The sequence below is a fragment of the Cryptomeria japonica genome, chromosome 3, assembly GCF_030272615.1.
Source record: "Cryptomeria japonica chromosome 3, Sugi_1.0, whole genome shotgun sequence".
In the NCBI taxonomy this organism is placed as follows: Eukaryota; Viridiplantae; Streptophyta; class Pinopsida; order Cupressales; family Cupressaceae; genus Cryptomeria; species Cryptomeria japonica.
Genome location: NC_081407.1, coordinates 814222671 through 814249383, shown reverse-complemented (window position 1 = coordinate 814249383; position 26713 = coordinate 814222671). Strand labels below are relative to the sequence as shown.

At 36.9% G+C, this 26713-nt stretch overlaps 1 protein-coding gene across 2 annotated transcripts; it reads left to right on the top strand.

Annotated features, from left to right (window-relative positions):
- Positions 1–1226: 1226 nt before the first annotated feature.
- On the top strand, positions 1227–23201 carry LOC131068897 (uncharacterized). Of its 2 annotated transcripts, none has more exons than XM_058004181.2 (6): positions 1227–1464; positions 1560–1624; positions 14793–14926; positions 21941–22083; positions 22404–22475; positions 22612–23201. In XM_058004181.2, exons 1-6 carry the CDS (start codon positions 1401–1403, stop codon positions 22989–22991), a joined length of 858 nt encoding a protein of 285 aa, XP_057860164.2. In that variant the 5' UTR covers positions 1227–1400; the 3' UTR covers positions 22992–23201. The 2 variants fall into 2 exon arrangements, with proteins under 2 accessions (XP_057860164.2, XP_057860163.2); XM_058004180.2 differs by having other exon boundaries at positions 1229–1464; positions 1557–1624.
- Positions 23202–26713: the final 3512 nt, after the last annotated feature.

The following is a 26713-nucleotide window of genomic DNA, read 5'->3' as shown; positions in this document are numbered from 1 at the left end:
GAATCTTACAACCTTCGTGCTCATCAATCTCAACAAGACAAATAACGTCTCTACCTTCCGCAATAGGCCCTAACCCAGACCCACGTCTCCAAGGATAGCCTCTACAATTCCAACAAACTAGACTTAGAGAGGCCTGGGTAGACCTTGATTGCTATTTGTCTTGGGATGCAAGACTCAATTCTGAGTCTTCATCTCTATGTGATCGAATGGGCCTTGTTGCATTGTAACCAACTTCATTTATTGCTGCTGCTTTGTTGCTCTCTTGCTGCTCTGTCCTATTTTGGGGACCAAAATATGCAATAATTGCTTTGCCTCTGAACAACCTTGCTCTTTTCCCCTCATCTCTAGTTGTTCTAACCTTTGCCACTTCAACCCTTCTCTCTTCTAGTTGCCTCATAGTTAAATCTTCATCCAAGAAAAAACGAGTACCCCTCAAAAGTTGTTTCTTACTTAACAAATTTTGCTTGTTGCGAACACTTGGTAAGATAACTTTTAAAGGTCTGTTTTTCCCATCACATAGTTTGCCAATTCTCCAAGCTTTGGTGATTTGTCCTTGCCAAAGTAGCATATCTCTTAAGAAGTCTCTTGAAAGGTCAAAAGTGTGTTCATTTTTCCCATAATCTCTCACTCCCTTGATGATTACATTTGCTGCTCTACCTCGCCTTTCTTTGAGCTCTTTATCTTGTGTTTCGTCTACCTGATAAAATTTTTCCTTCTCCATGTTTGTAGTCTCTTTGTTGATGTTGGCCCAAGTTTTGGTAACTTCTAAGAAACTACTTTCTGCCTTCTTATTCATGCTTGACCCAAAGATTCCTCCATCTCAACATGAGATGCTTTGACATTAAACCCATCTCTATATGCTGCTGTGAAACTTTCAAAATTTGCCATTCAAAATATGTGACAAGTGGTAGATTTCATCCCTAAGCTAGTGGGGCAATTTCTAGCCCCACCCCAATTTCACCCTCTGAAATATGCAGTCCTAAAAAGTAGGAGCTGCTATTTCTTAGGAAAAAATTCTAAATAACCCTGTAGCATAATTTTTTTTGTTTCATGGAACCTCTTACTCCATAAAAATAGAAGCTTAAGCCCCCTCATAAAACCGCACCCTAAAAATAAAAAAATGATCATTTTCAAGAGTCATCAATACCTATTTAAAGATACCCTAATAACCCTACATTCAAAATTACCCATACTTAAAGCATAAATGTCTTTTACACTGAGTAAAGTTGCACAAATGACTATTGGTACAGTGGCTTTAAAAGAAACGCTGAAGCAAAGAGCATTGACTGGCCGTTAATGAAGTATAAACTATAACATATTCCATACCGAGGTACTCACACGAGGTAAAATTACAGAAAATAACTTATCTCTATAAACTACTCTGTGACACAGCATACAGAATGGAAACTGCACTCTTCTCTCCATCCTCTCTTTTCACCAATGATGAAGAAGATGAACTCTCAGGTACTACGGCATCACTAGACGTCTCATCTTTATTCATTTAGCCTTGTGTATGAATGCTATCTGAATAATTTGTATTTTTCTTTTTAACGCAGCAGGCTCAGATTCCGAGAAGTCCCAAACAAATACATTTGTGGAGAGAGAGCACTCATTTCCAGGAATGGTAATGTCTGCAAAACCAAATATAATATTCTCTTGTATTTAGAGAAATCAAGTAGAACAATCTTCTTCTTGTTCTTTTTCCTTTCCTAGTTAAATTTGCAGTATCCTGACCGTAGAGGGTTTTGAGGAAATGGTATGATTATATTTCCTATTCAAGAAAGTTTACATTTTCTGAGTTAATAGGTATCTTAAGATGATTGTAGGTCACAACGTTATAGATGTATGAAGTCTCATTTGTCCGATAATCATACATATTATTTAAAATGGTACCTACTTAAGCTTCTACCCATTTACCAAATTTGTGTTATACCAACCCCTGCACATTCGTTTATGCTGATGTACAGATTTGGAAAAGTACATTCTATCTGAGTTAATAGGTATCTTAAGATTGTAGGTCACAACCTTATAGATGTATGAAGTCTCATTTGTTCAATGATCATATATATTATTTAAAATGGCACCTACTTAAGCTTCGACCCATTTACCAAATTTGTATTATGCCAAACCCTGCACATTCGTTTATGCTGATGTACAGATTTGGAAAAGCACATTCTATCAGAGATACCCCGTGAGAAGAAAATTTAATATGGGACTACTTTGTTGATCCAATGAATGTGTATGACATGAGCTAGTTACGCGCTAGAAGACACATTTCATGGCATTGCTTAAACAAAGTGCTACTTTCCTGCCCTGCCTTAAGTGTTTTCTTATGACTTGAACGTTGGTTGAGTTGATCAAAATCTCTGCCCTTAATTATTAGGAGAGTAAAGGGCTTTAGAACACACGCATATGTTAGTATTGTTTTTATTAACGTGTTTAGAAACATTTAGTGTGAGCTGCAAATGGCCTTTGAACTTTGCTCATCTGTTTGACAAATGCACAGCCAGAGCTATACATATTACAGATTATAGTATTTGAATTAAAACAGGTCCTTACTTTGGGGAGCCCAAGGAAGAAATGACTACCAATAGGTAGGTCAAAGAGTATTGTCCCAATCAACATGCCAGCCAAGGCCAGCCTGCAAAGGCCATAAGAGCGCATAAATGCCCCAAGTTTGGTTGAACACAAATGCCCCAGGTGTAGGTGGATTGGCAAGGTTTGGATGACTTCGAAGCTTGGTCATGAAGTCAAGACTCAAAACCCAAGAGTATAAAATTTAAATTAGATATAAGAAAATGAAAATAAATCGTGTGTGGGCTTCTGCAAGGGGGTCTCATGCATTCGAATGATGTGTGGCTTGGCAATGAAAAAACAAACCTTATGTTCAAGTATACACATACACACGGTCTTGTTAGACCAAAGGGTGAATTTATAGGGCTCTGAGAATGATTTTCTGGCACAAATTTGCATAGGATCTGCAATATATGTCCAAGTGGTTTAATCTCTCAGTTCTTTGCAAAGGAGTGGAGCTTTCGTGTGTGATAGCCTGGGCGAGGAAATAGATTCTGATAAAGAGATCTCTGTAGCAATCTTGATCTTAGTAAAGTGTGTTAAACAGAAAACTGAACTATTTTAAAAGAGGATGGAAACTATGCTGTGGTGTAAGTATAACCTTAACTCTTGATAAAATTTGCACGTGTGTGGTGTAACAGTAAGTTGCTGTAGTTTGGGCACCTAAGGTGCCACGTTCGAGTCTCTTTGGAGACAGCTCTGATCATTTAAAAAAGATATTAATTCAAATTTTATCACTGAAGTTTTATTAACATAATATCAATATAATAATGAATTTGGTTATAAGATATCTTCACATGTTTTCTGAAACTCTTAGTTTAAACATTGTCCATATAGATGCACAAAAAATTGCTACAAATGCATGAACATCTGTTCACTGTTCTTCTATTTTTCATAGAATGTTTACTTGGACAATCTGTATCAGTATAAGGATGGAGAAAAAATCACAGGAAAATAGCAATGTGGGCAACCAATTTTATAAGTTGGTCTTGTTAGCATTCTAATTTGTCTCTTTTGACACAACACAACATGTCACAACATATAAGGATAAACCTCTCTTCAAATTCACAGGTGAAGCTCCTTGAAAACTAAATAGCAAAATTTTATCCTAAAGTTTAAACCTTAACCAATTAACAAAGTTTATCATCAAACAGGAGTTTTGCATAAATGAAAATAATTGAAATAAACTCTGCCCTATCTTTTGTGTTCTCAGAATATGAGCACGAGACTTGAAAGTTTCTTCCCTCACAAATGAGGTTTTTATGATTAAGACTTGCAACTGAAACAAAGTAAACTAGATCACCAAATGCTTCCAAATTGGCTGAAAACTGAAACCAGTAGATCCACATACACAGGAAAGGATTAACATAACTACTAACACAAAATCATAATGAAAGATCTCAAGAAAATGAATCATTTTAGAGACACTCAAAGTTACCACTAAAATGAATAGAAATATTGATACAAAGCGCAACACTGCTCTTTGTTTTAAATTAACTTAATAAAATTTAGCATGCTACACACAGAAAACTCAAATTGAATGCTCAAACGATTGTTTTTTTAGCATAAGCTTCACTTCAACTACTATTAAGAATAACTTCTGCCCAAGGCACTTATTAATAAGTTAAAGTGAAAAATATTTAGGGATTTTAAAATAATAATTAGCTATCCAAAAAAATTAAAGTTTTAAGGCAATCCCTAGAAATAAAGATGTTTTAAAGAAAATCTAATCCTAAACAAAAAAGGAATGAAGCAGCCTAAACATAGGTGCTCCTCATCTGCAAAAAACAGGAAATGATAAAAAATGGAATTAGCCACAAATAGCTAATTTGAAAGTTCCTTCGCTTTTGAATCTAAACTAGAAGAATTTGGCACAGCTTACGTTGGCATCTCATCATACCTAATAGCTAGTTGATCTTTCTCAATGTATTCTTTGGTGATGACAGTAGGAGTCTTGGGGATCATTTTCTCCTTATCCATTTGTTGATGAACAAAACTCTTGCAATTGCCAACCAATGACTGTAGCTCTAGCACCTTAATTTCAAGTATTGCCAATTTCACTACGACCTTCATCAATTCATCCATATTGTTTGCACTAAATGAAGAACCTCCTAAGCACATCTACACCAATTGCTCAAATCCAATTTTGAACTCTTCAAAGTTGTCATCCATGAACGCACAAGAAATGGATTACTAAAAGTAATGATCTACTATTGACAACTGGTAGTTACAAATATTTTCCTTGATAAGTTTTATGCGAACTGTAATTGCTTTAGCGTAAGACTATGCTTCCTTCTTCAAGCATTCATAGTCCTGACTCATAGGCATAGTTCAACCATAAATCTTCAATATCAGTCATGTGATCATATTTTTCCCCAACTCTTTCAATCATAATACCCTTGAATAAAAACATTTACTTTATAGCTCAATCTAAGATTAAAATTGGAAAGTTTTGCCCCGATATTTTTAGCATCTAGGGCATTGGCACACTTGTATGGAAAAACTTGCCCACAACTTGTGCCTCTTCCTGCAAAAACCATAACATTGCTAGCTGCCTACGATACTCCATCGATATTACGTAATCACTTGGATATTGAGGTAGCTTATATGGACACAAACCAAAATTGTAGATCCTAATATAGGTAAAAATGGAAAATTGGATAAATCAATCAGCCCACTTTGAAATGACCATCTTAGGCAACATTGAGATGTGGATTTGGTTCTGATTCTCTAAATCTCTTATCATTAGCATCAGTAAGACATTGGTAACCCTTTTGAAGTGCGTCATGTCCTTATTGTATTCCAACTGTGGGTGTTCCTTGAAAAAATGACCTATCTGTATCTTACCCAATCCCACAAAAGCCTTGGATTGAACTAGTGAGTAGACTTGATATGACACCATGTGAAAGGATTTTGTCTTAGAGAAATTCACCAATATGGTGTGAATGTTGTTATTGACAAGCTGCCCCAATTAGTGTATCTTTTCCCCTTGTGATGATACTTATAGTGCTAAGTAGCTAGATTCCTCCAGTTTCCTTACTATGGCCCAATTGAATTGATTTGGGCAAGAGTGGGCACTAGTCCGTGGACAGGATGGACAGGTTGCAGTCCTGCTGCCCTAGGTACTTTGTTGGTACAACTTAGACATATCCATAGGGCACTCAAGGTGGTAGGGCTGTGCCTGGCTGAACCTAGGTTGTGTTTAACCTTGTTGGGGGGGGACCCACAAGATAAAAATGCCATTAAACAGAGTATCCATTGTACGTCCAATCTGTCCTGTTTTAACAATAAAATAATAAATATGCATTTTCAACCCTAAAACATGAGTGAAAACCTACAAGTGTCCCAAAACATGTGCAAATGATTCGTTTCACAAACACAAGCCTGCACAAACATCCAATAGCATTATAAGCTGCCATTTTTGCATTTTTGAAGCTTGCTGTTTTTTTTCCAAGGTGAAGGATTGTAAAGGTGCCAAATACATTTGCTAAGTGCTAGGGGAGGGATCTAGCTAGCACAAAGGACATTTATTGATCAAAGGTAAGTATTTTGTGCAAATTTTTGAAGTTAAAAAGAAAAACAAGTTTTTTAGATTTTAAAAAAGCAAATATTTTGAATGTTTTGTTGTACTTGTTTTTATTTTACTTTACAGTTATACATGTTGTAGGGTTGTATTTTTGTTTTGTTTTATTAAATTACATACTATAGGGTTAAATTTTTTATTTTTTATTTTTTTTCTTATAACTTCACTCTATTTAGAATGGTTGCTAGTTGAGTTTCAATGGCCCCAAAGACAGACAATTCAAATATGATCAAGCTATCCGCTATGAAAATATATTATGATGGTTGAACAACTTCTAGGAGTTGGGGCTTTTCTTTGGAGTTGTAGTCAATGCATTATCTAGTATAAGAGTTTGTATGGTGGAGCGATAGCTACTTGTGTGCTATGACTGAACATGGAATTAGAGTTTGTCAAGGGGCAAACGAGAAGGGGCTGGCAAAAGAGCAAACTCTAGCATACATTAAAGAACAAGAAGAAGCTGATGCTGTGAGTGAGAGAGCCAAATTAAATTCTCATCCTTTAGCGAAGAAAAGATTAGGGAGGCCATCTATAGAGTCTCCTTCAATAGTGGCTGCCTCACATCCTTTTTTGGAGACATTTTCTATTCAAGAAGAAGATCCCACTCTTTATTCTTGCAAAAGAGGCTCATTAGATAAGGTATTTTATAATGAGGCGAGAGACAATGTAGATGAATATATTGCACATTGCATCTATGCCAATATCCTTACTTTTAGCATGGTGAGATAACCATATTGGTAGGAAATGGTGACAACAATCAATTGAACACCCTTTGGTTACACAACTCTTGGGTATGAGAAGGTGAACACCACCTTATTGGCAAATTTTTTTTTTGTGGAGTTACCAAAATCAATTAGGGATTCATGGGTTGAAATATAAGTGTCCATTTTTGATGGATTTTGCAAAAAATGGCCCTTAATAAATGTCATTGCAGTTTCCCCTAAAGAGGCAATGTTTTTGATGGAAATTGATTGTGAGGGGAAAGTGAACGATGCAAACTTCATTTCCAAAACCCTCATTGAGTCCATAGAGATGGTGGGTGTTGAGAACATTGTCCAAGTCATAATGAACAATGCAAAAAGTTGCAATGCAACATGTGTTTGTTTGAGGAAAGGTACAAGTATATTTTTTGAACACTGTGTATTGTGCACTCCCTTAACTTGGTGATGCAAAAGATTGGCACTCAAATAGTCTAACTATTTGAGTGGAGCCATGTATGTTTTGAAGAGTGACCTCAAAGGTTGTTATTATCGTATCAAAATTAGAGGAGGAGATGAATGGAAGACTCATTCAAGACAAATGATGGCTTCTTAGAATAGAAGGTGATGCCATTCAGGCTAATGAATGCCCCAAGCACATTCATGAGGTGAGGTTGCTGAATCCTGAAGCCATTTGTAGGCAAGTTTGTGGCCTTATATTTAGATGACATTTTTGTGCTCACCAAGATGAGGGAGCAGCATCTTCCACACTTGCAACAAGTTTTTTGTGCAACTGAAGAAGTTGCACATTAATCTCAAGGATTATAGTTTAATGCAATAGGAATTGATGTGCTTGGGATTCATGGTATCTCAAGATAGGTTGAGGGCAGACCTAAAGAAAGTGAGAGTAATTGTCAAATAATTGGCATCGTAGAGTGTCATAGAAGTCAAAGGTATACACAAGTTGGTGAACTTCTATAGGAAGTTCATCTTAAAACTTTAGTGATGTGTGTTCCTCAACCAAGAGTTGCATCACTACTCATTGTATGCAAAAGGGTGGGTTTGATTGGATTGTTACCATGTTCAAGAGTTTCAAACTCTTGAAGAAGTTTATAGTGGAGCTCATGTTGGCACTCCTTGATTTCAATAAGTTTTTTCAACTTGATTGTGCTTACTCTAGAAGGAAGACCAATTACATTCTTCAATGGGAAATTGATAAATGTCAAGAAGTACTCGGTATATATGGCTAGGAGTTGATGCATATGAGATGGGTATAGCACTTGGAGGGTTATTTCCTTGTGTTGAAACTAGTGATCCATGGGGACACGTCTCCCCTCCCACCTTGGGCCCATGTCTCCGAGACAGGGATGTCTCTGGGACTAGGAGACGGGGACGTGGTGTCCTCCACCCTTTCGTCACCACCGCCAGAGATGCCTCAACGTCTCCAAGAATCCTTGGAGACGTCTAGGTGTCTTTCGAGGGGTGGGGAGACGCGCAAAAGTCTCCCATCCAAACACTTAAAAAAAGCGTTTAAAATTTATAAATTTTTTAATTGTGAGCGAATTTTTGGGGTTAACCTATTCATGCCCTCTATGCATTACAAAACCCCTAAAATTATTGATTTCAGTCATATTTCTATTTCTGATTTTTTTTATCAGCAGGGTGAAGACGAGGAAAAACTCAGGAAAGAGCAATCGAAGGAGTGAAAAGAGCGAGTGCAAGTGTAAGAGGAGTGAAAAGGATCAAGAAGAAGAGGAGGAAGAGGATTCTACAACATTTTGGAGAGATTTTTCAAGCACAAGGTAGGTTATTTCTTGTTTTTTGTTTGTTTCATTTTCTGATTTTCGGTTTTTCTAATTTTTTTGTTGTTTAAACTTGTTTTTTCTTTGATTTGTTTCAAAATCAGATTTGATGTTGAATCTTAAATTTTGTTTTCAAAATTCAACATCAAATTTTAAATTTTAAATTTTGTTTTCAAAATTGAAATTTGTTAAACCAGGCTGAAACTACATGCTTATTGAATTATTTTTATTTTTATTTTGTGAAATGCAGTGTCACCATCACAATGAGCTCTCATGACACGAGTGAGGATGAGATTGAAATCCATTATTCAGATTTTGAACCTGAGGCTGAGGGGGGTGACCATTGGGCTGATCCTAGAGCCCAATCTAGTTCCATGTCAAGTGCAACAGCTAGGACAAGTTGCCCTTCCGAGTTATCGGCAAAGTATGCTAGGGGTCCTTATGATACTAAATCTCCTCTCAAACAGTTTGCATCAAAAATAGCAAGCACAACAAGGACAGGTGGGGGCACAAGGAAGTGGCAATGCAACATTTGTGGTCTTGCATGGTTTGGCAGCATGACTAGAGTCAATGCACACTTCGTTTTTTGGAGAGGAGAACGTGTGGATCCGTGTCTCTTTTTGGAAGAACCTAAAAACATTCAATACATAATTGAGATCAACAAGCTTTGGGGCATTCTTGATGATAGTGCAGTTGCAATTCCTACAACTTTGTCTAGTAGGGCACAACTTCAACAGAGCTAGCAAGTGCAACATACTTCTTCTCATACATTGCAAACGAGAGGAGTGATGTCTAGACCTTCATCCACTTCCACTTCCAGTGCCATTGCCCAATCACGAGAGGTTAAGGGGACAAGGAAACACAAGTTGCAAAGTAACCCCATAGCTGATTTGTTCAATGTGCAGCTGAAGGATGAGATAGGTGATGCCATTGGCAAGTTCTTCTTTGCCAATGGCATCCCATTTCATGTAGCTTGGTCTCCTTATTATAAGGAGATGATGTCAATGGTGGCGAAGGGAGGACCATCATATGTGCCACTAGGTGAGACCAAATTGAGGACCACGATCTTGGATAAGAACTATTCTAAGGTCAATGTTTTGATGGAGAAGATGAAGGCATGTTGGGTGGCTTTTGGATGCAGCATAGTTATTATGGATGGGTCCATTGTCCACTCATCAGCGTCATGGTTACATGTGCAAAGGACCCATACTTTCTCAGAGCAGTTGATTGTACAGGGCATTGCAAAGATGTTGATTTTCAGTTTGAGGTCCTCAGGGAGGCTATTGAGGAGGTTGGGCCACAAAATGTGGTCAAAGTAGTGACAGATGCAGCACATGGGTGTAGAGCTACAGGGAAACTTATTGAGGGAGCCTACAAATATATTTGGTGGACACCATGTTGTGTGCATGCCATGAACAACGCATCCAAGGACATGGGGAAGATTGACTGGATTAGAGGAGTGGTCAACGATGCGAGAGATGTGCAGATGTTTATCTGCAACCACCACACTTCACATGCACTCTTTAGGACCTTCTCGAAGGAGTTCTTGAAACCAGTTGAGATCAGACGTGCATCCTATTTCATTCTCTTGGAGAGAATGATTGAGTTGCAAGAGGCACTGCAACTCATGGTTATGACAACAGAGTCGAATAGGTGGGCCGAGGCCAAGACAAAGTAGGGGAGAAGGGTGAAGGAGATAGTGAAGAGTGATGTGTTTTGGACTGATGCAAAATACATAGTCTCCATTGTTGCTCCAATTTTTTAGGTCATCGGATATGGGGATGGGGATGCACCTAACCTTGGAGAGGTGTATGATTGCATCAATTCTATGCTCGACTAGATGAGGGTTGCTGTGCGAGTGAAGGACCCCACTTTAGCATTCTACAATGAGCACATTCGGTCAATCATTCAGTGCAGATGGGACAAGCTTAACACGCACTTGCATATGGCTGCCTATGCCTTGAATCCTAAGTGTTACAAGGCTAGGCTTGGTAGAGTTAACCGATTCAGGATGATGAGGTGAAGGCAGGGTTCTTTAGGTGCATAGAGAAGATGTATGATGCTAGAGATGCCTACATAATTCGCATTTAGTGGATGAAATTTGCCACTCTTAAGGGTTATTCAAACGCGACAAAGATGGATATAGAAACTATGGCACAGGAGGACCCACTTTTGTGGTGGAATTGTCATGGTCAGAAATCTTTGACTACCACTCTAACAATTTGTGTGCTATCCCAGGTTTCTAGTTCTTTAGCTGTAGAGAGCAACTTTTCTACATATAGCTTCATTCACTCTCTTAAGAGGAACATACTTACCTCTAAGAGAGCAGAGAAGCTTGTGGCTATACATAGTGCTTTGCGTCTCATTGACCGCAAGACACTTGTGTACAAAGAGAGTCTAGCGGCATGGTGGGATGTAGAGCTAGAGGAGCCATCATAGGTTGATGAGGATGTTACCACTTCAGATGCAGGGCTGGTTGGTGTTAGTTTGAGGGATCTTGACCGTGAGGAGTCCAACCGTTCCAATGATGAGGAGTTTGTAGATGATTAGAGGCCTCCGTTCACTACATTTTTACATTTTGATATTTGTACTTAAGTTTTATTGTGATATCATGCTAGTAATTCTAATGCAATTGCTACTCATTGTAATGATGTAATCATCTTTATGATATCAAATATTCATATTTTCGAAATAATAGAAATCTCCAATTTGACAATTTCATTTTTCAAATTTTATTTAGCATTCAAGAAATCTTCGTATTTAGTATTTCAAATTTTGCTATTTTATAATTTTACTAATTTTTTCCATAGTTTCATTTGAAATGTAATTCTTATACATCTTTTCACAACTAGTTTTTCAAGTACTATATGTATATCAGCATCACCACCCAGCCACCCCCCTACCGCCATCCCCTCGCTGTCCCCAAACTTAGGCCCTTTGTCCCCAAAAACAGTCTCCGCGTCCCTCTGTCCCCAACAACCGTGTAACACTGGTTCAAACAAAGGTTTGGCAAGTCAAATCAAGTGGTAGATGCCTTAAACAAAAGGAGTCAAGTTTTGTTGTTCATGATGACTGTTGAACTAGAGAGCATGGAGGGCATGAAGGATTTGTATGGGACATATCCTAACTTTGCAGATGCATGGAAGGCATGCATAGAGCCATTGGCTAGAGTTAAAAGCCTATTTGAAGATTACTTTGCACAAAGGGGATGGTTGATTTAGAGATAGTAGTTGTGTATTCTACAAAGTTCTATGATGGGAACCCCATTAGAGAATCACACAATGGCGTTGGGAGGTCATCTCATAAATAGGATGTAGGCTGTCTTGGATTAGTATCATTGGCCAGATTTGTGCATAGATGTGCATAAATTTGTTGAGAGATGCAGAATGTGTCAAGTAGCAAAGGGCTTGGTGTAGGACACATGGTGCTACAAGCCATTGCTAGTGCCTAATATGCCTTGGGAGGAACTTTCCATGGATTGCCTCAGATGTAGAGGGTTAATTGATTTTTGAGGTTGTTGATAGATTCTCAAAGACGACACATTTCATTCTTGGCATTCAAACAAATGATGCATAGAAAATGATGAATTTTTTTCATCAATTGCATAGCACTATTTTTGGTATAGATACTAAGTTCCTTAGTCACTTCTAGTGAACACTTTGGAAAAGGTTGGGCATGAGACTCATCTATAATTTTGTATACCATCCATTGATAGATGGTCAAACAAAGGTTGTTAGTCAAAGCCTTAGCAACTGGATGAGATGTTTGGTGTGTGATAAGCTTACATTGTGGGACTCCATGTTGGTGGAGATGGAGTTTGTATACAACTCAGTAGGCATGTCAGCTAGAAGAATGCCATTCTCGACTGTGTATGGGACATTGTTGAAGGGTTTCATAGACTTCTTGAAGGTGGATGAAAAAAAGCATATGCGAGTCTCAAGGTTGAAGATTTTATGCAACACGTGAAGGAGATTTCTGTGCAAGTAAAGAAACAACTAGAGAATATCAATGCTGAGCACAAATCATTAGCAGATATGCATAGAAGAGAGAAGACTTACTTGGAGGGAAAGTTTGTTGTGGCACCCTTGAGGAAAGAAAGCTTCCTTGGAGAAATTTATAACAAATAGAATCCCAAGAAAACTGGACCATACAAATTCTCTTAGGATGTGTATGTAATTGAGTTATCAGAGGGATTGGATATCTCACTGATATTCAATGTGTCTGATCTTTATTTTTTTATTGGCTGAAAGTTATTGCAAACTAAGAATTACCATTGCAGGAAAATATTGATTGTAAGAGGCAAATACTTGAAGAGTGGCAATATGAAATAGCATATATCCTTGATGAACAATTGGCAAGAAAGCCTAGAAAAGCGAGTACAAAGAGTATCTCATTTGCTGGAGGTGTAAGAGGCCAAAAGCCAATTTGTGGGTTAGTGAAATTGAAGAAGGCTGACTTGGTTGGCCAATCAATCTTTCACAAAAGCCAATTTGTGAGAACCAAGCTGACAAAATTTTCACCAGGGGTGCCTAATGCAGGAACCTCCCAGGGGTCAAGTAATCTTGCATTACCAAAAAAGTGTCTTTTTTCTTTTGTGTTTGAGCCCAAGGAGTGTACATTGACTGTTTTGGTTTGCAATATTGTGAGCTTAGGTTTGAGAACTTGAGGGATCAACTGTGGTAATGTGAAGGCCAAAAGTTGAGATATTGGTGTCACATAGGCACATAGGCTAAAATAGGCTATTACCGTCTGAATAGTCTGTGAATTCTTGTGAAACAACATAGTGTAGTGTGTCACTTGGATGCTGCATGTTGCCATGTAAGCTTGGAGAGGTCATGTAGGATCTAGTTGATGCCTTGGAAGAAAGTGAAATGAAGAAATCACCTAGAGGTCGATATTTGGATAACAAAAACCACCTTTTGTGAGTTACATGAGATGGCATAGTGTGTTGGATGTGCGTGAATGGCAAGCAAAGAGATGTATTGGAAGCAGTCAAAAAACCAACAAGCTAGAAAATGGGAGTTGAACCATGATGTGATCTTGAAGCTCTAGTTGCAAATTTGAGGTGTGAAAGTCACCTTTTTGCCTTTGCACTTGTGGGGAAGCTAAAATGTCATTGTATCAACTTAAAACAATTCAGTACCTTTAGAGCAGGATGTTGAAGTCTTGGGCTGAAGTTGGTGTTGAAGTCGAGATGTGATATTGCTATTGAAGGAATGGTAGGTTAGTCATAGGTTTGCTGAGCTTACAAAGGGGATAGAGTGTAATAGAGAGTCTTTGCAAGTAGGCTGAATATTGCTGGCTGGGTGATATAGGTTGGTTGGGTTCAATACATTTTGGAGTGGCCCATAGGGAATGAAATTCTTCTGCATATAATTAAAATAGAGAGTTTTTGTTCTTCCTTAGTCTTGTGCTTTCATTGTGTACTCTAGGCTACTGTTACCCAGTTGTTTATTTGGCCTACTTACTGTTTGCGTCACAACATATCACATTGAGACACCATTTTATTATGAACCTCTTTCTGGCTTTAGATATTAGGATTGATCAGAGATGGCTCGGAGCCTTAGTTTAATGTGCTCTATTTTTAATGGATTTTTTAATCTTTGATACTTGCAGTTCTAGAGAGCATATACTTGTATTATAACTATAAGCCTCCAATTGCTTTCTATGTCATGCTATATAATATTTGTAAATATTTGTAGAGTTGCTTGTGTTATGGGAGTTATAAACTAAGAGCATCACGAAACATTTTTGATTATTAGTGCAAATTAATAATTATTTAATTTCATTCCTTTCTTCTATGTATATGATTATGGTTTGTGAATTTATGTACATCCTAATGACTTCTCCAGTTTAATGCACAACAGTTAGGCATTACCAATTCGATTATAATTTTAACTGCAAACTGTGATAGAGAAAGAGGTCATGCATAACATTTTTCATGTCTATGTTGAAGAAGAGATAGTATTGCATTTTTTCACGTTTTTTATGTGCACATGTGAGCCATTTTTCAGTACTCTGGATCATTTTGGGAATTTATTTTCTATGTCCAAGTATTATGCAATCCAGTGCAGAGCATTTCAAGGCAGAGAATGAATGCTGATCTGTAAATCTTCTTGATCTTGGTAATTTTTGCAGGCTTTGGTTGTTCGAGAATTTTCTTTTCATGAAGTTAATGCAAACATGCTTTGGCCAGGGGCATCCATATTTGCGGAGTGGTTGATTGAACATCAAAACTTTCTGAGAGATCGTCGAATTATAGAATTGGGAAGGTTTGTCTGTTACCTGGAGCTAACTGTGAGATTCGAACTTAAATCAATTGAAGGAAATATGCATTTTGTTTGCAATCTTATAGTTTGAATCTTGATTCTTGTAAATGAAACCAAGTGATCTTTATTAAATTGTTGTTTTCATACTAGGATGAGTAGTTGATGGTAGAAATTATCAGAAAAAAGGGGAATCATAGAAACCAAACAATGAAAATTCTTTACACAAAATAATATTGTTTTTCTCTGTTTACACATTCTTGTTCAATACATATTTATAGGAGTATCATCTCCTAAATTATAGGAGAACTAGTATAACCTCCTATAACCACTCCTTTACTTAGACAAGTTGTTCTAACAACTTGTAATACAATCCCGTATAACCAAATACATTAATATTCAAATAAACCATACTAACAATAATATTAAGCTGTTTTTCAACAACTTAATACTTGTTGCACATACTTATAAATTTATAATGCTAATTTAAACATGTGAACACTATTCTCTAACATTCCCCCCCTTAGTGCAAACATGGTAAAAACTCTCACCCCTCATCTGCAGTAATCCCAACTCTTGTGGGTCATGATCTTGATTCAAAACAAAAGGCATCTCCCATCAACCTTTCATGGTTTTCACATAGGCCTACCACAAACCTGGACATGAACAAGAACCCACTCATCTGTTCAACTTGTGTGGTTTTCTGGATCCTCCCATAAACCCTTTCAAGTTCCATGAACTGACTTACTCTGGTGCTTTTGTTCACCACTATGCTTGCACATCAGGGAAGTTACATATCACAAATTTGAAAAACCATACTGGAAAACGTTTCACATTACATTCCATAAGAACACAATGTTCTTAATATTAGTCACTGTTATCGATCGTTGCCACTCGATCTCGAACAGGACAGATAACTGCCACTGCCACTAGAAGCTGCCCTTGACTTTAGTCATTTTGGCACGAAATGGGAATGGGACATTAGTTATTATTCCCCCCCACAATGTGAAATTCCACTTATTCACACAATATACTGAAAAGAAAAGAAAATGAAATGCCAGCAGTGCTGATAAGCGGCCCCGTCGTTGGTGACGTACAAGAGGTCGCTGAATGTCCTTCAACCTCCTGTGCCTCCATCCTCCAATGGATTTGCTACTTAGCAAATTCGACTTTGAAGACCAGTTTTAAAAAGTTCCCCTCAATATGGACGTCACGTACAAACGATAATGCGTCCAATTACAATTGAAACAATGATGCCTTTTCATTGTATAATGATCCATGAACAACCCTAAGTCTAAACAAAATGACATGCCTTGATAATAGTCTATGACAACAAAATATCTCCTTGTGAACTAATAATTCATTTGAAGTTACTATATTAGAAAGACTGATTAGATTGACAAAATCTCGAAACAATCAAATCCACAACCACTAGGGATGATGCGCAAATCATGAAAATAGGTACAGCTCTGCCAATCTATGAAAAATCTTCCACCGGTCCAGGATTGTAATGCACCAAATGCGAATTCGGTCAGAAATTAAATGTATGAAAAATACCAGTTAAATCCAATTATACTGGGCTCGACATCGTCATCTTGAATTCTTTCAAAATCAGCGGAGCCTTGCCATCACAATTCGCACCTTGAATCATCAACTCCTTGGCCAAAATGAGGATGACCAAGTAGAGGAAAACCTTCACTTTGCAATCGAATGGCACAAACCTTTAAATTGACGCTGAACCAAATAGAGGTCCTCACGATGGGTCTGCAAATTACTTCATGGCGAGGATCAGGATGTTGGTCAATGCTGCAAACTCCCTTGAGAGAAGGCCGATATCAAGATCAGAAATCGTGTATGGTGTGAGCCGATGTGAGAAGAATATGCGGAGCCAACCAAATTGTGTACCATGTGCACGTGCCAGCAACCACATCAAGGAGGATCGAGACTCAAGCTATTGTCCACATTGAACAGAGGTGAGAGACTTGCGCAGGGGTTTACTATCCTGAACCTGTCCAAATGGGCGGCCAACTATGGAAACACTAGTTGGCAGGTTGTGCACTGCTGACGTTCATTTTGAAAGAGAATCGTTTGGAAGGATGAAATCCTTCGCTAGAATGACATGCCGAACTCTTCGCAGACACGTTAAATGTCACCTAATCACTTCTATAGTGTTCACTACTTTAAGCATAGACTGATAGCTATTCTTCAATGCACCCGCTGTATCTGTCACTTATATCGTCCTTGAACTGATCTATCCCTCCTCTGGCTAACTGTGGAGAAAGCAGATTGCTACTACTAAGGTGCTTGACTCTAGAAAGAAAAACAAATAAAATATAAATAATACATAGCACAATAGATGAATTCCACACAATGGGGTTGGAGACAATCTCATCAACCCAAAATTAGCTCTGATACCATATCAGAAAAATGGGGAATCATAGAAACCAAACAATGAAAATTCTTTACACAAAATAATATTGTTTTTCTCTGTTTACACATTCTCCTTCAATCCATATTTATAGGAGTATTATCTCCTAAATTATAGGAGAACTAGTATAACCTCCTATAACCACTCCTTTACTTAGACAAGTTGTTCTAACAACTTGTAATACAATCCTGTATAACCAAATACATTAATATTCTAGTAAACCATACTAACAATAATATTAAGTTGTTTTTCAACAACTTAATATTTGTTACACATACTTATAATGCTAATTTAAACATGTGAACACTAATCTCAAAACTTTCTGAGAGACCGTCAAATTATAGAATTGGGAAGGTTTGTCTGTTACCTGGAGCTAAATGTGAGATTCAAACTTAAATCAATTGAAGGAAATATGCATTTTGTTTGCAATCTTATAGTTTGATTCTTGTAAATGAAACCAAGTGGTCTTTTTTAAATTGTTGATTTCATACTAGGATGAGTAGTTGATGGTAGAAATGCTGAAAATATTCTGCATTGAAGTACTCTCCTCTTATCATAAGCCTTGATGGCTTTCCTTTGATCTTACTTCCCACATTATGCTTTTCTTTGTCTATCTAGAGCCTTATGAAAATATTTGAATAATTGAGATGGTAGTGCTTTATTCCTTTATGAACAAGGACCTGCTATAATGCCTCGTTCTCTTTGGCTTTTTGAAGGAGGCTAAGATTTTGTTCTTTTCTAGGAACTTTATCTTATCACTGTGGACTCCACCTCATAGTCATCTTCCTTAACTGAACTTTGTTGAGCCATCCCTCATGAAGGCTTATATGAGGTTATGAGTGCACATAGAATCCACTGAAACAAAAGCTTCCCCACCATTATTTTGCTTGACAAAGGATTCATTTATTTTGAAGTTCAGAAATTGGCAAAAAGGTTTATGTTTTCCTTCTGAAGAGTCTCTTTCTTTCTATTTCTACATTTATCAAAGCTACTCTCGTTGACCTGCTATAATGCCTTGTTCTCTTTGGCTTTTTGAAGGAGGCTAAGATTTTGTTCTTTTCTAGGAACTTTATCTTATCACTGTGGACTACACCTCAGTCATCTTCCTTAACTCAACTTTTTTGAGCCATCCCTCATGATGGCTTATATGGGGTTATGAGTGCACACAGAATCCACTGGAACAAAAGCTTCCCCACCATTATTTTGCTTGACAAAGGATACATTTATTTTGAAGTTCAGAAATTGGCCAAAAGGTTTAGGTTTTCCTTCTGAAGAGTCTCTTTCTTTCTATTTCTACATGTATCAAAGCTACTCTCATTTCATCCATTTTTGGTTTATTTTGGTGATTTCAATATCCCCAGTGCCGTAAGACTTTCATGCCTTGTTGACTAGGAGATTTTGTTCCTCCACATTCTATAATTTACCTTGTTTTGGAAATTGTAATTTTTAGGCTCATGAGAAGATTTCAAGGTTCATTTAGAGATGGAAAACTTCTAACCTCATGAAGTTCCAAAGGGCTGTTACTTGATAGTGATTCTTGATGTGGGAGCATCCTTCAGTTTGAGAAATCTTGCATCATACAAAAATATAATGTGTTTTTTTTTGTTGTCCTTGTGTGCAAGTTGTGTTGGGTGTTGGTGGTATTTTGTGCACATAGGCTTAATTTGCATGTGTGTATTGTTTTGTTTTTGTGTTGGTTTGTTGCCTTGCAGTTGCCCTCTCGCACACCCTTTGCTAGAAGGCACAACATTGTTTGGCCTTGCATAGACCTTGTTGGCTTGGCACATGTCTATTTTAGTGCATTTTAACCCACACACAAGCTTTCTTTGCATTGAGACGTAATCTTGCTCTTAACCTCGCACAATCTCGTGCGTGAAGTTTTCACCACATGCAACTTAGCCACCGGTGTGCATATCTCGAAAGGTCAACATATGTCAGTACATTAGAATAATTGGTCAGTGTCAGAGTGGCTTTTGTGAAACGACAGTGATTAGATTTTCTGATGGCTTGTCACTATTGGAATGTCAAGGAAACATTAAGTTTGAATTTGTAAAGGTATGGCCTGCTTATTCTACTTACATCTGCACATCTCTTCCTTGCAAACTGAATTTACTTCTTAGCGTGCATTTATAGCATTGACTTGCATTAGTCCTCAATGTTAGCGCAAACCAGATTTGGTGTTAGAATGTTAGTGCTATTTATTGGGATGTTTGGTCATTTGAAGGGGTTTGGTAGTTGGCTAGTTTGACCTGGATTGACAAGTTGGTATTGTGGAGTGAGAAATGGCATGTAATTGGGATTTTGGGTACAGCTTAAGGTGTGGCGGTTGTATTGCAGAGAATCCTAGCAAGTATTTCGTAGGGTTCAGGTAGCATAGTGGTGAGTGGTTTCATGCATTGGTGGCCTGTTTGCAATTCTTTCATTTTCTGCAGTTGAATACATTGTTTCCTTGTTTGATCTGCATTGTTCTTCATTATTTGCTTTCATTTGTGTGCATTAAATATCCATTCACCAGTTGTTCATTTAACCTGCAATTAGCTGCTGCACTATTTCTTCCTCCCTGTCACCTCTAGCAATTTTAATTTTAAGGCTAGAATGATTGATTTCTCCACCCAATTGAGACAAACAATAACAATTGCATGAGGAATGGGTGGCTTGAGGCCATCTATGTAGCATATTCTGACACTTTTCTTGCATATTGGGAAGGTGACCAAGTGTTCCATGTTAGGATTATTCTCCTTTACTGTACCATCCATCTTATATGAATTTACTGAGTGAAAAAATTGTGGAGGGGGGGTTGGTGGGGGGCAAGGGGATTATAATGTTCAGGGAAAAATCTCCAGATTAATGCTTTGTTTAACTTTATCACAGTCGTGATGTGCTTGTGGGTGTTTGCTTCTCCACTATATTGCAAGCTGTTCCACTTTTCCATAGTAATCCCTTAAAAGATAAGAGTTACCATAATATTCTGTACAGAGTCATCCTCTATCCTGCATCCTTAAAAATATGTTTCTCCGAGTACCAATCAAGAAATGAAAGTACCATATTGGCATTTTTGGCAGCTGTCTCTAGATTTTAAGTTCTTGACTATTTACTTTGATACACATTTGTATGTAATGTATCTTTACAAGTTGAGCTTGTCTCAACTCTTTTCTTATTTCATCAGTGGCACCATGGAAAGCAGCACCTCCATCTTTTTACTGATTTTTCTTATATGTAGCTATCTTGGGTTGCATATCACTAAGCTCTGCATGAAGAACCTTGTCTCTTTATTTAGATTTGCGCCTTGGGTTCATTGAGAACCAAATATTTTACTTTTAGAAATTTGTGACATCTTCATCCAAGGGGAAAAATTTGAAACGAAATTTGCTAGCACTGTTAAAAGACATGTTTACTGTTTTCCTGGTCTCAAATCAGAACATTACAAATCAAAAGGTGGCCCGGTTACCTATACTACTGTAACATTGCTGTACTGTTTTCCAGGCTGGCCAGAAGAGATTAAACACTAAATGGCATATTTGAAAAATCAGATATTTAGACGTAAATGGCATATGATTAGGCCATTAGTGCTCTTATGTCTATTAAGTTATTAATTTTAAAGGTTCTTTGTTGTCTCTCTGGTTTCAGGACTTAATTATAGTAGTTTTCTTGATGGTATCTTTTGTTGTGAGGGCAGGGCGTTCTCAGATCCAGACCAATTTATAACCTTTAATATTTATCATGGTGGCCGGGCATTTTTTGGGCTATGGGATTTAGCAAACTAGCTTTGTAGCCTTCTAATTTTTTTAATCAATTTAATTTTTATTTTTGTTGACAAAGATGACCTGGCTTGGTAATTTTAATTTATGGTCCTAGTAGAGAGCTATGCAACTAAAGTCATTTGTAGGACTTGTCCAGTCAAGTACTGCCAAAGCCTTATGAGATTTCTAGAATATTTCTGATTGTGATTTACTGCTACCACTAATAGGGTCTTTGCTAGTTCATGTGTTTAATGTCCGTTTAGGTAAAATATGACTTAGATGATGTATGATTTAGGTGAACTAATGTCAATATTTAGAAAACTTTTCATCATGTATGCATATTAGTAAACATATGCTCATGTAACAATCCAAAACAGTAGAGTAGTTATTATGTTTTTAGAAAGTAACCCTTTTCTTTTCCATGGTTTGTGTTTAGGAAATGTTAAGGGAAGTTCCTGGACTATTTTTGTTGTTCTTCATTGATTGAAAAAACTGATTTTTCTGGCTTCAGAAAGTGTTACAGCAGTATGTAATAGCCACAATAGCCCACCAACAACCTTTGAGAAAACATACTCACCTCTGAGAAAACGTACTACTCAATGAGCTATAAGAAACATTTTTAAAAATACAACATGACAAAACATGAACACTGTGCATGTGTGAGCAGTTCTTATGTTTTGGAAGAATTCTTTTATTGAAACATGGCCAGCATGTACATTCATGTGTGGGTGTGTCCAGTTATTATGTTTGGCAAGAAGTTTGCTTCATTTCCTTAAAGTTGAACTATGTACTTTACCAAAAGTCTAAAACATGACCAACCGACTTAGTATCTCCTTTCTTACGAACATTCAGTGGCACAGGAGCATTGGCTGTGTTTCTGAAGAAGTCCCTTCATGTTGATATTACTACTTCAGATTTTGAGGACAATGAGATTGAAGAGAATATAGCGCATAACTGCATAGCTAACAGAATATCAGTTTTACCACACATCCGACGTAATTCTTCTAACCCTGATTCTTTCGTACAGTAGAAATTCAATATGATTCATTATGAATTTTTGTAACTTGCCGGATATACTGAGTGGATTTGTATAGAACTTGGAACTGAATGGTGAGAGATATTGATTGTATTGGTAATGTGAAGAGAGAAAGGAGGATGCAATATGATTTATCTGTTTTTATCTTTTACTTTCTGTAGTAGTGTTCAGTCTTTCCTTATTCCATCTGCTGTTGACTATTTTCTTAGCTTTCTTTATATACTTACTGTGTTTAGGACCTTGTTTATTTCTTTCTTGGCTGGGTTTAACTGTGTCCAGATACATGGGGTGAGGAGTTTAGCACGCAGAATCCAGACTGGGACATGATAATTGCAAGTGATATTTTGCTATGTGAGTATGGAATGTTCATTAAATATGTGCATTGTCATAGACAAAATGGCAATTGGTGTTCTAGTTGAATTTTTTTTTTCTCATGGTTGATTGTAGATGGAATTCCATGACTTATTTGTAACTAAATGAAATGCAGACGTGAAGCAATATCCAAACTTGATAAATACACTTTTATTTCTCCTTAAAAAATACACACCTGTGGATAAGATGCCATATACTACAAAAGATCAAGGCAGTCAAATAATGCCGCAGGACCAGCATATGGTGGCAGAACTCAAAGAGAATAACTATGCCCTGAAAGATCAGCAGCAACATGGTAAGAGTTTTCAAAGAGGGGAGGCAAAGGAAGAAACAGATGAGCTGCCAAAGCCATGCTTCTTGATGAGTTGGAGGCGTCGGATCCCCAAGGAGGACGACACATCCTTTTTCAATGGCTGTAAAAATAAAGGGCTGATGGTTCAGCACTTGGGATCTCGAGTATTTTGCATTAGTCTTGGAGAATCAATTAACTTCTAGCTTTACTTGATCTGTTAATGAGAATTCATACTTGAAATTTTAAATTAATTTTTGATCTGTGAATTTCTCTTCTTAGCTCTTGTGGCTGTAAATTCATTCTGTAAACAAAGTTTAAGTTTCTTGCCCTTAAAAGTGCCTTAACATTTTAAGTAAGAATTTGAAAATAGAATGCAATTGTAAGGCAAAGGTGTATCACCCTGGTTTGAAGAAGCACATATAAGGAGTGGAGTTTGTTTTTGTATTTGACATGAATAGATTTACAAAGTATTAGTTTCTAGATTACTAATTAATAGATTGGCTTGTATGCCATGTTTCAGTCAGAACTCAATCATGAAGAAATTGCAGTCATCAAGGAGAACTTGCACAAAAATCAGCTGGGGAAAATAAATAAATAAAAAATCAGGTGGGGTCTTCCTGGTTCAAATTGTTAATACATAGTAAAAAGACATTCTAAAGGTTGTGGTAGTAGTGCAAAGGAAGAACTCATGCCTCTGCATATTTAATAAATCATTCAGAAATGATAAAATTTAATCTGAAAGTAACTTAAATATTAAATCAAGCTGGGTAGCCCTTGTTATTAATCTTTCAATCATGTTGTGAGCAATCAGCCTATCATGGTAGAAATAAAAAGATCAATATTCTGCATGTAGGAAGCAAAAAATTCACAGATGATTCTTTGAAGTTTTATGAAGATATAAAGAATTCTCATGCTTCCAGATAATTGATAGCAAGCAAAATTATTTATATCTACATGCCCCTCATTGCAGATGAAGGAAACAGCAAAATTTGTTTCACATTGAAGTGACTTCACTCTGAATTTTATGCACGAACATCCCACTTGTAAAGGTCAAGACCAAAATCCAGCAATGGATGAAGTCCATTAATAATATTTATATTGTTTTGTGGAAACTGAGTTAGATATAGTAAGGGTACTGTCATTTATTCTTTTTTATGCTTCATTGTTTTACAGTCCGCTATGTTCTAAATCATTTAAAATACCTTGTTATTCTAAGATTCTCAGGCTATGAGGCTGTTTAAGTTCAGTTACAGCAAAATCTTATGCATGCTATACAATTCTGTATTAAAAAAAGTCTTTGGCAGGGCTCTAACTAAAAACATAAGATATCACTTCTTTAATGGGGCAAATCTTTGGTTCCAATTTTAAGGGTGACTTAATGTACACAAGCTGGAGACTATCAATGAATCCCTCGCAGTGGAGTTTGTATGGAAAGCTATTACAGTCAGGATTGCTTTTTTATGATAGTGAAATTCTTGGTTGCATCAGTAAATATAAAATATCCTAGCACGGCTAGATGTGGTAAATGGTGCCTTTGTATAGGGATTATCTTACACATGGCATCCAGTCATCAAGTAACAGGACAAAAAGCATATTTGTATTAGAGGGTAGTCTGTCTGAAATTTGGTCTTGGCCATGGTGATTTGCAATTTACTGGAAACGGGAACTATAAAATCTCTTACGTGGAAATGCTGTTTGTATTCTTTGGGAAGAAGATCAAACTCTTACAGATGAACCCAACAATCGTTCTATATGCTTGATCAAAGTCAATGAGATGCCCAAGGAAAGGGAGGCTATACTTTCAAAGTTATGTGCCCCAATGTAGCAGTATAATTTTGCTGATGCTATATAGAGGAATGTATGGGTGAACATTCCATGGAACAAAAGGAAAAGCTTCACATGGTTAGTCAACCATGGGAAAGCCCTTAAAACAAGATGTGTTTCAAAAGGCAGGCTGTAATGGATCTTTAAGAAACCTCCTGTGTTCTGTTATCTGTGAGATTACATCTCATCAAATTCTTACAATGTAGGCTAAAAGTGTCTGGTCACATGCTTGAAGTAAGCAACTATTGTAAAATGATGGGCTTAGAAATTCTGTTGCAAATCCTTGTCCCTTATTTAGCTTACCTAGTCAGGATGCCTTGCATTATATACCGGAATATAAGAATATTGGGGAAGAATCAAGCTGGTGGAATATACTAAATCGAATTCATATCAACTGCTTGCAAACACTTGGGAGATTTAGGAGCGATACCGAAATCAAAGGGTCAAAACTCTAGAAATAAAATCTGACATCAAAAATGGCAAATGTTGAAATTATTTATGACTTTTTAAGTGTGTAACTTTCACCTTAATGGTTTGATAAAATTGCCTACCTATGATACTCAAGCTAGAAATGATAACCCAAATTGTAGCTGACATAAAATGCCTATTGTTATATATTTGATATCCAACAATGTATTAATTATTTGTATTAAGTGGGTTGTCACTCAGGTAATTATGTGTATGTTGGTCGACCATCTCTAGTCTTCTTCACTGTAATAATTTCATGTGGGAATAAAGATATATTTTACTGCTGTAAAATTCGTTAAAAATAGGTGCCTCGAGAAGGATATCTCTCGGCGTATTTTATATAGATTAAATTAAAATTTAAGGTATATATGCTAGTATGCTTTATCATTTGTATTATTATTTTCTGTACTTAATTTATCAAATATAGCAGTAAACACAAATCAAATCAACATGCTACAATACAAAAGCTAGCTTTAGTAGGTAGTTTTTTCAATTTCTGATAAGAGTAGGGCCTCTATTGACATGCTCAAAATCCGAGCTAATGGGCAAATATGAGTAAAACAATCTACTTGTGGCTTGTGATCTCTTTGCATATGAATTTCTTTTCGAATTTAATTTCATGATTTTTCATATTGGAATGGTTTAACCCTTTGAATTTAAATTCATTATCTATGAATTTTGATAGTGAACTTGACCCAGCAAGCAAGATTATGATATGACATCCTTTGGTAGTGAATGTTATGTTGCTATTGTACGTTTTGCTATTATTTGTTGAAGTTGTGCAACATTTATACTGGTGTTTGTTTTATTCAAAGCTTATTGGAGTGCTTTTCAAATGCGAAACCCTAAATACCATTAACAATTTTATGGAAAAACATAGGACTTTCCTATTAAGCTCTTTTGTTGTGAATGGTCCATTCAACCAATGTAGTATTTAAGGAAGTTGCATCCACAGAAATTTGACATCATGAGGAGGGAGGATGGGCAAGGGTTTTGATTCCAGAGATAGCTACAAGGTCCATGGGAGATGTGTGGGACTCCTCTTTGAGATGTGTGGGACTTGTTGAGCTACAATTTGGAGTAGTGCTAAGTTCTTTCAATTGGAATTTGATTCTTGGGTTCTTTGTTGTAACTTATTGGGTAAATTGGACCCTATTCATGGACATTGTCTCACCTAAACTCCATTCTTGTTGTTCCAATTGGTAAAATAGTAGTTTTGGTTCTTTATGTGAACTTAGTAGAATCAATTGGTTCTACCTCCCATGCTTCAAATAAATCCCTACACCAGATAATCTCATCTATTTGGATCTCTTTGCTACTCTCTTCGATCATCGTTGTATCTTCACCTCTTTTCAACTATTTGTTACCCTTTCTTCTCTCTCCGAACTCCCTTTCAAACTCAATACCTCCAACCTTTGTCAACCTAAGTGTGTCCCCTCCTTCATTGCCTTGTGGATTCTTGAACCTAAGCTTTACAAGGCTAGCTAGCCAAAGGTTAGTCTCTAGTAGTAGTTAATTCCATTAACACTTCCTTCAATAGGCCATTATTCTCATTTAAAACAAGATTTGTCAAATGGAGGTCTACAAAGGTAAAAGGGTCTCACATTTGTCTCGAATCAATTGGACTAAAGAT

Coding starts and splice junctions, on each gene's coding strand:
- LOC131068897 (XM_058004180.2), top strand. CDS start 1,401: ATGGAAACTGCACTCTTCTCTCCATCCTCTCTTTTCACCAATGATGAA. Junction 1,625..14,792: donor AGCACTCATTTCCAGGAATG/GTAATGTCTGCA, acceptor TAATTTTTGCAG/GCTTTGGTTGTTCGAGAATT. Junction 14,927..21,940: donor CGAATTATAGAATTGGGAAG/GTTTGTCTGTTA, acceptor ACGAACATTCAG/TGGCACAGGAGCATTGGCTG.